This window comes from Bos taurus, chromosome 10, assembly GCF_002263795.3.
Source record: "Bos taurus isolate L1 Dominette 01449 registration number 42190680 breed Hereford chromosome 10, ARS-UCD2.0, whole genome shotgun sequence".
Taxonomy (NCBI): Eukaryota; Metazoa; Chordata; class Mammalia; order Artiodactyla; family Bovidae; genus Bos; species Bos taurus.
Genome location: NC_037337.1, coordinates 74,204,253 through 74,220,330, shown reverse-complemented (window position 1 = coordinate 74,220,330; position 16,078 = coordinate 74,204,253). Strand labels below are relative to the sequence as shown.

Here is a 16,078-nt window from a genome sequence, read left to right as displayed (position 1 = left end):
TGTTACCTGCCTTGAGCTAAGATTAGTTCATTTTGTTAACTTGTTTACGGATTGTTTCTGAATAGGTTCTATGGAATAGTTTCAGTAATTTTCAAATAGCCTATGTTACCTTCCCTGGTCCACCTATGATTTGAAAAATATATGTAAACATATTTAAATTTTTATAATATGGGCATTTTCACCAAAATGGAAGGAAGGAAAGAAAGAAGGGAGGGAGAAAGGAAAAAGGGAAAGAGAAAAGAAGGGAGGGAGGGAGGGAAGATGGCAGGAAGAGGGATGTAGATATAAAAATCTATCTATCTGATGAATAGAGAAAAGGTTAAAGTTAGAAAGAAAGAAATGCCCAATCATATACTTTGTCTTGGGATGGATGTGGTTTATGAAGGATGCTATAGAAGATGCCGTCAGGTTATTTGATTGATATCCTATCTATTTTGTCCAAGATTGAGTCAAGGGTGGACCTTGAGATTTCAACATAATTTAAAAAACAATGTAATGCCCATCACAGTATTCCCTATCAATTGCTACATTCATGTTTTATTTTTATCTACCTAGCCCAACTGAACTATTCCAGACCAGACCAGATTTTTATGCCTACTATTTTATAACAATTTTTCAATTATGCTGAAAATTTGAAATAATTATACAGTGGATACCCATATATTCATCACCTAGATTCTTCAATTGTCATATTTTGTTCCACCTATGCTATGGCCTGATGTGTCCTACCAAAATTCATATGTCGAAGCCCTCATCCCCAATATGACAGTATTTGAATGTGGGATCTTTGGGAGGTAACCAGGTCATGAGGGTGGAGCTCTCATGAATGGGATCAGTGCCCTTAGAAGGACAGCCATGAGATAGAGGTACTCTCTCTCCATCATGTGAAGATACAGGAAGAAATCTGCCTGAAGACTAAGAAGAGGGTTCTTATCAGGAACCAAATTAGTTGATCAAATCCAAATTGATCTTGGATTTCCCAGCCTCCAGAACTGCAAGAAAAAAATTTTCTGTTGTCTAAGCCAGCAGTCCCCAACTATTTCGGCATCAGGGACCAGTTTCGTGGAAGACAATTTTTCCATGCATTGGTGGGGGGATGGTTTCAGGATGATTCATGCATATTATATTTATTGTGCACCTTATTTCTAGTAATGTTACATCAGCTCCACCTCAGATATCAGGCATTAGATCCCAGAGGTTGTGTACACCTGACCTAAGCCACCCAACCTATGGTATTTTTGCTATAGTAACCTGAGATAACAGACTTTGCTTTCTCATATATCTATACATCTATCAATCTGTCATACCTGTAGCCATCATTGTTCTTTACCCCTAAACATTTTCAGCATGTTTCATTAACTAGAGTTCAATAATTTATGGTTCTTTCATATTATAAGATGAAATTTACATGCAGTGAAGTGCACAAAGCCTAACACCATTCAGTAAGTTTTAACAAATGCAAACATCCATTTAACCCACATCCCTATCAAAATATGGAATATGTCCATCACCCCAGAATACTCCCTCATGTCCATGCCCAGTCATCTTGATACCAATACCAATCCTGAAGCAACCACTCCTCTGCTTTTTTTTCACTATATGTTTAAACAAATTTTGCCTGTTTTAGAATTTCATATAAATGGAATCATCCAGTAGGTACTTGGTATGTTCTTGAAATTCCTCCATGTTGTTGAATGCCTCCGTTAATTTCATTCATTTTTATTGCTGAATAGTATTCTACTATAGAAACATATCTTAATCTATTTATTCAATTATGAGGACATAAGGGCTCTTTGCCATTTTTGTACACTATAATAAAGCTGCTATAAACCTTCTAATGAACGTCTCTTTTTTTAACTTATGGACGAATGCCCAAGAATAGAACTGCCGGATTTTCAGTGCATGTTCAGCTGTATGAGATACCGCCAGGCCTTCTCCCAAGGCTGTTATTCCATTTTACACTCCCACCAAGAATGTATTTGCCACATCCTCACCAACATTTGGGGGAATCAGTCTTTTTAATTTTAACCATTCTGGGGTGGGGAGGTGTGGTAGACACTCATCTTTAGGGATGCTCCCACCAGCTCCTTCCCACTAGAGCTAAACCTGCCTCTCACTGAGCTTTCTCCCCCAGGGATCTGGGGAGAGAAGCATACATCTGGTGGCTCATTTCTTCTAAGGCCCGAAAAGAGAAAGGTAACTGCATCTATTATTAGTCCACCTCTCCTCTATCTTGCTTAGAAAGAAAAGTTTAAAATATCAGAACAGTCATCTAGCTGGATCAAGTTGGCAAATTCAGTTATCTTTTGGCTGACAAAATACTTTGATACAAAAGATCCTCACTTCAAAATCCTAGCCTTTGTCTCTTTCCATCAAGATTTAGCACCTTCAGCATTCTATAGAAGTTCCTAGTCATCAGGCTCAACTTCTTTTTCTTTGGACTTCCTTAAGAACCATTCTTTACATTATCAATGCCACCCTGCAAGGCAGGATTGATGACCCCTTTCTACAGAGGAGGTCACTGCCACTGAGCTGAGGGTCTCAAGCACAGGATTTGTGACCTTCACACACGTTTCTACCCACGCGTCCCTCCCGGCAGGCAGCTCCCTCGGGGTAGACTCTGACGCAGGGTCCTGGGACACCCCCTGCCCTCTGTCCACTTTCACCATGGAGATGAGTGCAATTGGCAGTGTCCCCATTCCCCTCTCCAGGCCCATTCATTTCCCAGCTTGCATCCTGTCCTCTTCTCCTTCTCTTTCTTCCAGTGCTGCTCAGTTACCTCATAAAACTCTTGTTCCCTCATCCTTTCTCTCTCTTATTCTCTTCCATATGGGAACTCGAACTGTACCCTAAGCTTGTCTGATGACTGCCAAAGTCCTGCTAGTGGCATAAAGAAGTGAGACATAATGAAAGACCAACATCATCAACATCTCAAGCCCTTGAAAGTACCAAGAGGTCCCTTTTAGAATCTCCACAAAAGAACCTTCTACTTTCTCAGTCCCTCCTAATTAAACTGGCTTTTCCTTAAGTACCAGCATTTCATGTAAACAAAAAACTTTTGTCTTCACTATTGGGTTTCTGTTTTAATTACTAGCATCACAGCAACATTGTCTTCTATTACTTTAGTCACAAAGATACAGCACATCAGTTACATTTTCAGTTACACTGCATCACTATTCTATGTAAAACCATGTAGTAAATGCCAATATGACTTAAACTTCTGGAAGGAAATCAATTTCAAAATGAGGACTTGCCTTGTTTTCCTACTCAGTTTTAAATATTTGTTATAATAGTTTCCTTTTTGGTATATTTTCTTTTATAAAGAAATGTGGAAACATACCTCAGCACCATTCTCAAAGCACAGTTTTACATGTAATATCCCTACCTGAAAAGTATATATTATTATGATCCCATTTTACAAATAAGAAAACAGAGTCAAAAAAATTCAGTAACTCACAGCTAGCAAGTGGCAAAAACCTTAGTTTGGCATCCTCCAGTTGATACTTTCTTAGCCACAACACTGTCCTTCTCTCCTGTATTGCCTGGAACCTCTCAGCATGCAAATTAAAGCCTCCCAATGATTGTGTGGTCCATCTCCCCCATCATTCTCTGCAGCTGCACCATCTTCTTCCCCCCAAATTGTTCAGATCTCACCAAATCTCAGAAGACAGGAAAGTGAAGTGAAGTCACTCAGTTGTGTCCGACTCTTTGCGACCCCATGGACTGTAGCCTACCAGGCTTCTCAGTCCATGGAATTTTCCCAGTAAGAGTACTGGAGTGGATTGCCATTTCATTCTCCAGGAAAAGAGACCAGCAACAGTTCTACAGGGAAAGCAGTAAATCTAGATCTTTAGTAAATCCAGAGCTATTTTTTAAAAGCTATATCTAGAAAGGAGAGTCTATCCATGCAATTAATAATCAATATGTACTATGGATTTTAAATAGCTCTTACATGATTCTGAGCCTTGATACAGAATATGGTTTATGCCCCTGGTTTCTTTTGTTACCCAGACTGTTGCGCTTTCCTTACTAACTTGCTCTAATGGCTTTAATACAGACTGACTAACAAGATACTACTGAACAGAGACATTATGGGTGGTGGCACAGTTAGAGACTAAAAGGAGTGAGAGTCCAGATTTGATTGTAGGAGCTGACCTTTTCCACCAGCTTGGCTGGCTCTTCACCTAGTGCTGACAGGTGAGGCCAGAGTCCATTGGCTCATGCAGTCTGTGGAGAACAGGCTCACTCACACTCTACCCTACCCCCGTCTATTTTACCTTCTTGAACTCAAAAGGCTGGAATTTCAACATTTCCCTGACTCAGCATTTCCCAGACTCTCTTGCAGCTAGAATTCTAGATATAAATTAGATTCCTCTAATTAGATGTGATTGCATGAGATCCAGCAGACAGTAGTGAGGCAGAAACCATCTTCCCACCCTTTATTAAGCTGTTTCTGCTAACGAGCAAGATCATTAAATGTGAGCTGATTTTTCAGCAGCATTATTCCAAGGTTCAGTTGCTAGTTTCTTGGGTACTGAGAGGCAGTTCGGGCAGTTGGCAGCAGCAACACTTTTATTCTGGCTTCCTGAGCCCTGGACAGCCACTATGGGGTATGTTTTGAGTTGCTCTTTCCAGGGGTAATCTCAGAAGGTTCCCTAGTGAGTCAGGCCTGGATTGCCCATGTCTTCTTACTCCACCTCCTCTGCCATCAACAACATAACCACTCACATTTCTTGCATGCTCACTATGTGTCAGGCACTATGCTAAATGTTCTACATAAATCATTTTATTTAAGCCCCAAAACAACACATGAGCAAGGTATTCTTACTATTCCTTTGTTCCAGATGAGTTTGCTGAGGTTCAGAAAGAGAGGTAAAATGTATAGGATCAGATCAAAGCTACCAAGTAAATGAGCAGAGCTGGAGTCAGATCCCAAGTCTGCCTGGCTCCAAAGACTGAACCCTGCCTCTTTAAAGTATTTGAAGGCCTGGGACTATTAGCAGATTTTAATTGTTCATACATGTTATGCTGCTGAAAAGACATCATTCTTTTCCCTTTAATACACTCACAGAGGCCAGCCTGTTTTGTATCAAGATTCATCCAGGTATCAGAGAAGCCTTCAATCTAATTAAATAGAAAAGTATTTGAAAAATCCAGAGGTATCATTTGGTAAAAATTGTCTAAATCACACCAAGATCATTTTTATTCACAAGTTACAGAAATGAGATGAAAGCAGACACAACCTTTTGCCTGCCTCTGGGAGGACCAGAGCTGGGGGTGTAGGCGTGAACTTACCAGGTGCTCTGTTCACAGCGAGGTTTCGGAAATGGCTGCCTTTGATCATCTCCACGGATAATCGCCCCGTTGTGGCATTGTATGACAGCCCCACCAACAGTTCTGGCGCCCCTCCATGCGACAGCGACTGCGTGGATGAACCACTATCACTGTGAGACACTGCAGATGGGCTGAGCGGAGACTCTCCACTCTGGAGGGGAAGAACAACAAAGCATCCATTGGCCCGGCTGCGTGCCTCTCCCATACAGAAAGCCGGTATGTGTGGCGAAATTGTGGCCCCAACCTCCACTGCTGCCAAAGATTACTAAGGGCGCACTCGGTGTGAATGATAATAGGGCCTGGGGAGCGCAGTCCTGGATGGGATTCCCTGCATTATTAGCTGATATATCTGTTTCAAGCGCTGGCTCCATTCACCCTCTCCTCTCCAAAGACAAAATGGACAAAGATGTTATTACTAGTGTAAATCAAACCCAGAAAGATACATGGAGAGCTAAGAAGACATTTACTATAGACCCAAATTCCCTCCTGTGCAATTTGTGCTTAAATGCTTCACATCCACCCCAGGCATGAGTTCAGCTTCTGTTTTCTGCAGCTTCTTGAGGAATGCAGCAATATAGGAGGCATTTTGCCTTCACCAGAAAAGAAATGACCGCTGGCTACCTACCACCCCATAGAACATTTGGCCCCCAGTTCTGCTTTTAAAAGTTGTCAGGAATACAGCAGATGCTACATTTTTTTTTTCTTCCTATGGAAATGAATTCTATTGAACAGGAGCACTTTTACAACTGCTTAGTAAGGAAGTTGACACAAGGACTGTGTGTCTTAGAAACCTTAGGCACCAGCGGAGCCCACACTTTCTGTCATATATTCGTGTATTGCTTCTCCAAAGCATCTGCCCCTGTGCACCAGACATGCCGGGAGGAGGAGAGCAAAGATCAGGACACTGACTCTCACCCAAGAAGCAGCAGTGGGAATGGGCTCTGCGGGCCAGCAAGCCAGCCTCCTAGAGCCACCACCTCCTCCATCAGAAACATGTGCATCAGACTGTGACAAGCTAGAGGGGCGGAATAGGGTGGGTGATGGGAGGGAGGTCCAAGAGGGAGGGATTCATGTTGATGTATGGTGGAAACCAACAGGACATTGTAAAGCAACTATCCTCCAATTAAAAATAAATTTTAGAAAAAGAAACATGTGCATTGGACTCTGCTCAAATCTTTCTTCTCAAAATCTGAAATTGTTTCCTAAAATTTCTCATCAGGAACCTCGATAAATAAATGCACTGAAAGAAATCAAATATTTCTTAACATCTTAGGAAACTACCCTATTTAAAAGCCACAGGATCCCTATAGAGCCCACAGAGGTTTTCATAGAACATAATTTATAAACTTGGAGAAGGAAATAACCCACTCCAGTATTCTTGCCACAACAGAGGAGCCTGTTGGGCTACGATCCAAAGGGTTGCAAAGAGTCAGACACTACTGAAGCAATTTAGCACACACAATTTATAAACTACAGGGCAAGGCAGTTTTAAGAGATGCCTTATAGTCCCTGCTGTCTGGATGATGATAATACCACAAGGAGATACTTGCTTAGTTTGGGGTGAGGGCCACCCCATCCCCTGGGCTTGTGCAGAAGTGTCCACTGTGACACCTGTCACTGCACAGCTTGCCTCTCCCCTCAAATCCTCAGCCTTATATTATAAACCCCTCAGTCTGTCACAGTGCATTGTCCAGTGCTTAGCTGATAATCACGCTCAACAAGTAACAGGTAAATGGGAGGATTTTTACTTCAAGGTTCTTTCACACAGCTCATTTCCCCTACTCAGCTCTGTGCCCCCAGCACAAAGCACAGGGTCCGACACAGAGTTACAGGGGTGGGAGCATCCCTGTCTCCATGCTTTATGATGCAGGACTCCTCTGAAGTCCCATGACTTCTGTTCCCCAGGATTTAAGACACACTCTACTCTGAGCTTAGGGAAAAAAGAGGGATTTGAACAGAGACAAGAGAGGGAAGCCTGATGTGCTGCAGTTCATGAGGTCTCAGAGAGTCAGCCATGACTTAGTGACTGAACCACAACAATAAAGATGTGATCTAGTTTATGTCTTAAAGGTTCCTTCTGTTCCCCAAGCTAGAAATAGTTTATAGGGGACAAAGGTGGAAGCTGGGAGATAGGAGGAGGCCATTTCAATAATCCAGCAGAGAGTCAGGCTCTGGTTGGATTTTTAATAAAAAGCCAGTAGGATTTCAGATGGAGAGAAGTCACAAATGACTTCTAAGATTTTGGGCCTGAATGCAAAGCATGAGATTGTCTTTAGCCAAGATGGGAAGACTGCAGGTAAATAGATTTGTTGCTGTTTAGTTGCTAAGACTCGTCTGACTCTTGCTACCCTATGGACTGCAGCCCACCAGGATCCTCTGTCCCTGGGATTTCCCAGGCAAGAATACTGGGGTGGGTTGCCATTTCCCCCTCCAGGGATCCTGCATTGACAGGTGGATTCTTTGCCACTGAGCAACCGGGGAAGCCCAAAATAGATTTTGTGAGGCAAAAATCAGGATTTTGAGTCTAAAGATATGAACTTTGAGACATCTATTAAAAATGTAAGTGGCTGTGTCTCCCATCAGCACAGTCTGAACTCTCTGGCTCCTTTCTTCTTCCTCAGACAAGTCAAGCCCCTTCCCACCTGCTGGTGTCTACATATACCAGCCCCTCTGTCTGGAGACTCTGTCCACACGGCACCTAGGTTGGCTCCTTTAGTTCCTCGTTTTCTATGTCATACTACCACCTGAAAGATAATTTTTTGACCCTTCAAAAGAAAATACAGCCTCTGTCACCCTCTACCCTGGCTGTCTATTGTCGCCCTCCTCCACCAGATTGTAAGGCACCACCTGTTTTGTTCACCTTGCAAGGGCATTCCCTATTTTGTTCCTTCCTCTGCCTATGTGGCACCTGACATATAGCAGGTACTCATAAACATTTTGGAATGAATGACTGATTGGCCCAACAGCCCAAGGTAACTACCTGATCTTTTATGTGATTTTTAGAAGGAGAGCCTCACACTGGATGATATATATATAACCCACAGGAAGAGAGAGTTACTTGTTTGTAGATATAAAAGCTGTGCTGTCTTATTCTGAAACCCAGGGACATAGAAGATGGGCATGTGGAAGAAGCCCAGTCTTATAAATGGAAGATCTTAGAAGTGGCTGGAGTTCAGGGCTACTCTACAGCCTACTCAGGCACACTTGTTAAGAACCTCACTTTGAAAGCCCCATCTCTGAGATTCATCATGAGATGTATCTCATACATCTCTGAGATGTACACTGGGGTCAGGGCAGGGGGATGGGTGGTAGAACCACTCATCAGCTAGTGAGAAGGCCAAGAAATCTCTCGCAGTTTCCCTGTGTCCTCCTTTACTCTGCTGCTGTCATGTCCAAAAACAGATAGGGATACATCCATCAGGTTATAGGGACTATGGGCACACACACACACAAATAAAAACCCCATTGTACCATGAAGTGCAAAGCATGGTGCAAAGGATGAGATGGGCAAAATGGAAATTAAATTAAGGGTGTCTGAATTCACAGGCTGAATATACTACATTAAGGGCTGACAATTCCAGATCCTCCAACATAGCACGTCATTAGCAGCAGCATTTAACATACTCACACTGATATTACTTCTTGGCTCCAGAACAAGAGTCACTTTCATTTCCCCATCTTGGTGCAGGTGGCTGAGATAGAAGAGCCTCTCACCCATCATTCTCTCCCGGGTCATCTTGCGGGCAGCATACAGGCGGAAGCGGACCGCACAGGCAGCCACATCTCTGGGCTCCAGCTTGGCGAAGGTGACTTTCTCCTTGAAGATGGGGTTGGACCCTCTCTGTATGCTTGTCCTGCCCCTCTGTTTCTTTGTGGGCAGCAGCACCACGTGCACTTGCCAGGAGTTGACGCCACTTCGGTCCTTATCCGGGAGGCCCTGTGCTCTGACAATGGTCACTGTGAGCTTCTGGCTGGCAGCTCTATATTCAAAGATGACATCCAGGTCACCGCATTTTGAGATGGGCTCTGGGACCCCAGGTGGCACCTGAAAATTGGTTCCGTCCTGTTCCTGTTGTGGACAGAGGGAAAGATTAGAAATGGAACAATGCCTAATGCATCTTGGAGAGATGGTGCCCCTCTATGCTTCTTCAGAACCTCACACTTTTGGACTGGTAGCTTATAACCTCATACATTAAAAAGATCTGTTTCCTGGTCTCTCCATCGGACTGGGAGTTCCTTGAGGGTACAGCACCAGACATATGGTGAGCCTTCAAAGCATATGAATGCTTTTGAAATGAATGAACAAAGTTTTTACAATTTGCAAAGTGCTATCATTGAAACCAATTGAAATACTAAGTCTAAAATTAGTTAATTATGCAACTGCCAAAAGCTAACTTTTCCTTAAGTTCCCAGGAGAAATGATTCTGCCTGGGCCTGTGCTCTCTGAACCAGGAGCCCCTGCAGAGACGGATCCTAGCAGGAGTCATGGACAGGTGAGCCTTTAATAGATTGTCTATCTACATGGTGGAAAAGGTTTAGGATAGAGTTTCTCAAACATCCTAGTGGACTTGAATCATCTGGGAATTCTGATTCAGTAGGACCAGGAGTCAGGTCTGGGATTCTGCATTTCTCAGGTCGCAAGGAAGTCTCAGCTAGTCTCCAGTCACTCTTGGAGTAGGAAGGGTTTAGGAGGGCATCCCCTGCAGCCATTTAGCAAATACAACGCTGGGCTTGGGGACAGAACACCTGGGTTGAAATTAAAATTCAACATTGAATAGCTTTTTGGCCCTGGCCAAAAGCGTCATGCTCTCTGTACCTCAGCTGAAAAATGAGCATTAAGGTGCCCGCTTGATAGAGTGTCATTCTGAGGTTTTAATGTGCCAAATCGCTTCAGTCGTGTTTGACTCTGAATGACCCTATGGACTGTAGCCTGCCAGGCTCTTCTGTCCATGGGATTTTTCAGGCAATAATGGAGTGGGTTGCCATGTCCTCCTCCAGGGGATCTTTCTAACCCAGGAATTGAACCCATGTCTCTTATGTCTCCTACACTGGCAGGCAGGTCTTTGCCACTAGCATCACCTAGGAAGCTGTGGGAAAATACTCAGCTCAGACAAGCCTCTGTAGATATCTAGTCTCATCACTGAACTGATGCTTATTTCCAATCATGGCCCCTTGTTATGAAATATCACTTTTAGACAGCAGTTCACCTCAGCCAGTCAGATTCAATGACCTCACTGAGAAAACTGAGCTGAATCACATTTGCTATAATGAACCACCCTCGAACAAACTATTACTAATGTCAACATAATTTGATTTTTTCCTCTGAAGGCATGCCTCTTACTCATGACTAAATTTTGGTCTGATTCTCACTGTAAATAAGAATCAGTTCTTCTTTATGTAATAGAGTATCAGCTGTGCTAAGATAAAGAACTCTTGTATTTTTAGATCAATATGTACACACTGCTGTTTAAAATGGGTAACAATCAGGGTCCTGCTGTATAGCATGGGGAACTCTGCTCATGTTATACAGCAGCCTGAAAGGGAGGGAGGTTTGGGGGAGAATAGATACCTGTATATGTATGGCTGGGTCACTTGGCTGTATACCTAAAACTATTACAACATTTTTAATTGGCTATACTCCAATATAAAATTAAAAGTTTAAAAAGCAAAGAACTCTTTATTTTTAAAAAATATAATAACAGACCTCAAAAATGCATGTTCATCAACAAAACTTACCCACAGAATTCAGGTGAAAGTGCATGGTTCTCTGGAACGAGATATTGTTAGGAATCCCAAGTCTACCACATACTACCTCTAGGACACTGGGCAATTATTTAATCCTTCCCACTTCCTGTTTTAATCAACAGTAAAATGGAGATTATACCTACTTTACAGGGTTGCTGTGAAAATTAAAGGACTTGACACCTAGTAGATGTCTAATAATTGCCCTCTCTTTTAAAACTCACGTTAGTCTACCAAGAAAACTTGGGCTCCTTGTTTAAGGGAAAATTTAGGCTTCTTACATTTTTTCCTCTGAGCATGCATTCATGTGTGAGTGTTTCTATTCAGAGGTACTTAGTTTCAAGTGATAAAAGTGGTTGCTATAGAGACTTTTGAATACAACTGACTAGTGTAGATATAATATTAGAAGCGAGTCTCCAAGGAGTTATGCCAACTCAAAAATCAAGTCACAGTATTCTGTTAAAACTCCCATCTATTTTAGCTTACCCTTGATCATCTCTACATTGCTTGCTGGACCATAAGGAATAATAGTTAACACTCACTAAAGCCCTTCCTTACACCAGGTAGTACACTAAACCCTTTATGGACGCAAAGCCCATTCTTATGCACTTCAGACCTTCTTGGCCTCTTGTTCCTTCTTCCCTACAGGCTGGGCTCTAAGGAGCTTCTGTCTGGCACAAACCAACAAAGTCTTTCCTCTGTCCCACACAAGGTAACTCTCAACTCTCACTAAAGGCCTATTCGTTGATGTCAAGGCTTGGAAATCTACAGAATACTTCTTGGCACCCATGAATACAAAGTCCAGAGTATGTGGGGGGTTCATTCCCCATGCAGTAAATTTTTCTCCCCTTGGACAGATATCCTAGGACTAATTTCTACAGTTTCTTATAGTATAGTTGCACAAGATCAAGTCAGGAGTCACACTTAGTGGTAGACAACTGGATTATACACTCTCATACTGGCTCTCCCTTCCCTGTATCACTTCCCTTGCCCCTCACTCTTGATTCCTGGGACTGCATGTCCTAACAAAGTAAGCTGTACTTTTGGGAAATCCAACTAAGAAGCATTATCTTTTTAGATATGCATATTAACTTTTCATTAACCTAATAAGATAGGTTTTCAATACCCTCATTTTGGGAGCGAGTGGAATAAAGCCTTAGAATGCCTAAATAACTCATTCTTTGCCCCCAAAATCATATGCTCAGCCAAAACTACCCAAGATTTGCCAGTATTAATGCTCAAAGTCCCAAATCTCATATGAAACGATGGTGTCTACCTTCCTCCCCCACAAACCTGTCACTCTAACTACTTGTATGCATAGTAAGTGTGTGAGATGAAGAGGAAATAAGATAGGAGATGGGAGGTGGAAACACACACTACTTTGAATTTCACATCCTTTTAAGCCTCTGCTCTTGATATTAGCTAACAGTTCCTAGCTTTGTCATCAATGTCAATGCCAAGGTAAAAATATCTAGTTAATGAGCATCTCCCCACTTATCTACCAGGCTCTGCATTCAGATAAGCGTTCACTCCATCTGCAGCTTTGTGCTGAGGTCCTGGGGAAGGGTCTAAAATAATTGTCCTGAGAATCTTGAATCAGACACAGCTCCAGGCAACAGCCAGACTCTGGATGGGGACAATCCAAGCTATGGCTCATGAAAAATGGGCTTTGTGGTCCCTTCCTGGGTTGATCTGAGACCAAGATTTGTGAAGGCTGATATTTTCATAGCAAGTAATTATTTCAACACACTCTACCTATCACCAGGCAACTAAAGGCACTCCTCAGGTGGGTACTGTTAATACAGCTAATCCATCTGACCTTCCTGCAAGGTAAAAATCTCTTCATTTTTATCCCCATTTGGCAGATTTTAATTAACTTCTCAAGGCCAATCAGTTAATCAGTGGAAAGCAGAGATGAAAAGTAGGACAGCCGCCTCCCTGTGCGCTCAAAATCACCAACCACCCTCCCATCATTGTCCCTGCCAAGCCTTGGGTCTGCAGGAAAAAGTCAATGGCCTTTTCCAGCAGAGAAGGGCAATGCTTGCAAAAACCATCAGCCTAACAGGTAGGCACACTGCATAATCGGTTTCCTTCTGAGGCAAAATAAATGATCCCTTTGGCTCTCATATCCTGGGTTTTCCTTTAAGATGGGAACACTTGGGCCACATTGGCAAAACCCATGAAGATTTAAAGATGTTTCTATCAAACTGAAAGCTTTTCTGTTTTAACAAGATACTGTTGATGTCATCTGTGTGGCCCAAAGTAAACAACCCCACGGTGTGTTCCTGATGCCAGATACAAAGGGGAAGAGAGGCTTCTTAATACAGCTAAGAGGTAAATAAATCAATTCTTAAAAGGCGAGCTAAGCCTGCAAAAGCAGGCATTTACAGGAACTGCCTCCACACTGCATCTGAGGTTCTACTGTAGGAGCACCAAATTACAGTTTTTGTCTCAAAATAGATAGGAGGTTGAATGGAGCACACAGAGATGTCTGGGTATTTTTGGAATCTGAGAACATTTAGTGCCCTCAACACCCAGTCTTCTATTGAAGCTCCATGAGGCAGGCAAACGGGAGGTTGCCTGGAGAAAGTGATTCCAAGCCCAGTGGTACGGTTATCAAGGGGACAGACTGTCAATAGGCAGGTAAACAGTTCTGTTTTGTTTATGTGGTGAGAGAGCCAAAAAGAATCGTATTTTTAAATGTTGAATGTTAGTGTGTGGGATTTGATCTGATTCTTGGCAGTAAACCAGTAGGAAGCAGACTTTTTTTTAAATAAAATGTATACTATAGATAGCTTTGAGGGTCTCTATATGAAGGCTTTCTTTTAACCAGCCACAAACCACGTATCTGAGTTGCCATCCCTGGACTTCAGCAATACTCTACACAGAGTACACATATCCCTGTGTCATCTCCTTATGCTTTCTCTATGTGCTCCAGTACCTTAACAGTCAGGCTTTGAAACATAATTTTCTGTGATTTTTTTTTTCTCCTCCTTGACGAGCATTTGGTGTGTATGACAGTCCAGGTTCTAATAAGAGATTCATCCTGTTTATTTTCTCAGGCAGACTGATGCTAACAAAATCCATCTACCCTTCTCCTTCCTCTATTCACACAAATTTGTATATAACTACATGAGTTATTTTATCAACATTAATTTCAAAGTAGGTATTAGACATATTAAATATTAGAATATTTAATATCTCTTAAAGTCATGCAAGGAGATCAAACCAGTCAATCCTAAAGGAAATCAACCCTGAATATTAAATGGAAGGACTGATGCTGAAGCTCCAATACTTTGGTCCTGATGCCAAGAGCCGACTCATGGAAAAGACCCTGATGCTGGCAAAGATTGAAGGCAAAAGGAGAAGAGGGCAGCAGAGGATGAGATGAGATGGTTAGATAGTATCAGTGACTCAATGAACATGAATCTGAGCAATCCTCCAGTCATACTTCTGGATGCTTAGGCATATTTGGGAGTAAGTTTCAACTGGAAAAGAAATTAGGCAATGTATATTTTATCAGAGATTTATCCAAAAAGCAAAGTCAGTGGACAGAGAGACATGACTGACTAAGGCCATCTCCTAGAACTTCAGCTCAATTTGGACCTAATAAATATGTTCATACTGTAAGATCTTCAGCATAACACCTTGTATAATTTCATTTGCAGGGCCACTGTATTTTTCATTTCATTCCCAAATAATTCTCATATTCAAAAATTCATAATTTAAGATTTGGTATAAAAAAATAGAGAGAGACTCCATTTAATTGAAACTATGAAGGAAATAATCCAGCCTCCCTATGCTAAGTCACTTCAGTCGTGTCTGACTCTGTGCAACCCCATAGACGGCAGCCCACCAGGCTCCCCTGCCCCTGGGATTCTCCAGGCAAGAACACTGGAGTGGGTTGCCGTTTCCTTCTCCAATGCATGAAAGTGAAAAGTGAAAGTGAAGTCATTCAGTCGTGTCTGACTCTTAGCGACCCCATGGACTGCAGCCTACTAGGCTCCTCTGTCCATGGGATTTTCCAGGCAAGAGTACTGGAGTGGGGTGCTATTGCCTTCTCCGAATCCAGCCTCCCTAAAGAACTAAAAACTCCTTTATATAAAAAAAGAAGCCTGATCATTGCTGGGTTCAATCTGCCACCAATGCTTCATTTTCCATTTTGATAGATTTCACTTATATATGATTTTTTTAGTGGCACACATAGGAACTGGGACTTGGTTATCTAAATAAAAAATACATTTTCATTAAAGGCTGTTTAGGTGTTTGTTTTTCAAAGCAATGCTTCCTTTTTGGAAAAATTTTCTTCTTAAAGGGAGTGGAGAAAAGGAGGAGAAGAACGGGGAGGAGAAGGGGAACAACGAACCAGGGGGCAGACAATATTCAAGCAAGGAAAAACAAACAACTTGCCTCTGGACTCCACACAGAGGAGCTGTCAGTAGCATAGGAATCTTCGAATCCCCGGTTATTAAAAGCTGTCTCCATCTCCAGGCTGCCCTCTGTGGACTGCCGGCTGAGGCTATGGACCACGCTGGTCTCTCCAGGAGGTACACCATGGTGCCTGGTGCCCCCCAGCTCACAAGTGGACTGTGAGTGGGCAGAGACGGGATCATCTTCACCATAAGACAGATTCTCAGAATAAGTCAGTTGGCTGGCTCCATCCAAACCTAAATTTGCAAAAAGGAAATTCTTTCAAATGTATTATCATGTTTCATCTTTTTATCTAGAGAAAATGGGCAATAGCAACTACCCCAATCAAGTTTGCTAAAACAAAACCCATTAAATAACATCTGCTGAAACACACTTTCATCTATATGGTGGATAAACTTGGCCCATAAAACCAAAACCCATTAGTTCATTATATAGGATACAAGAAGACTGAATGCTTTATGATAATATGAGCGTATTTAGGATGTACATTACGTTAGAAGGATAAAATAAGTCCAGCTCTTCACAACTCCATGAACTATAACCCACTAGCCTCCTCTGTCCATGGAATCTT

At 42.3% G+C, this 16,078-nt stretch overlaps 1 protein-coding gene across 1 annotated transcript in view; it reads right to left on the bottom strand.

The window, feature by feature from the left end:
• Positions 1-16,078, bottom strand: part of SYT16 (synaptotagmin 16) — a 307,290-nt gene that overhangs the window by 23,805 nt on the left and 267,407 nt on the right. The window contains exons 5-7 of the mRNA XM_059890700.1: positions 15,487-15,743; positions 8,963-9,403; positions 5,296-5,485 (exon numbers count right to left, since the gene is read on the bottom strand). Of these exons, the coding sequence (XP_059746683.1) occupies positions 5,296-5,485; positions 8,963-9,403; positions 15,487-15,743 (888 nt within the window). The remainder of the gene's footprint in view (positions 1-5,295; positions 5,486-8,962; positions 9,404-15,486; positions 15,744-16,078) is intronic.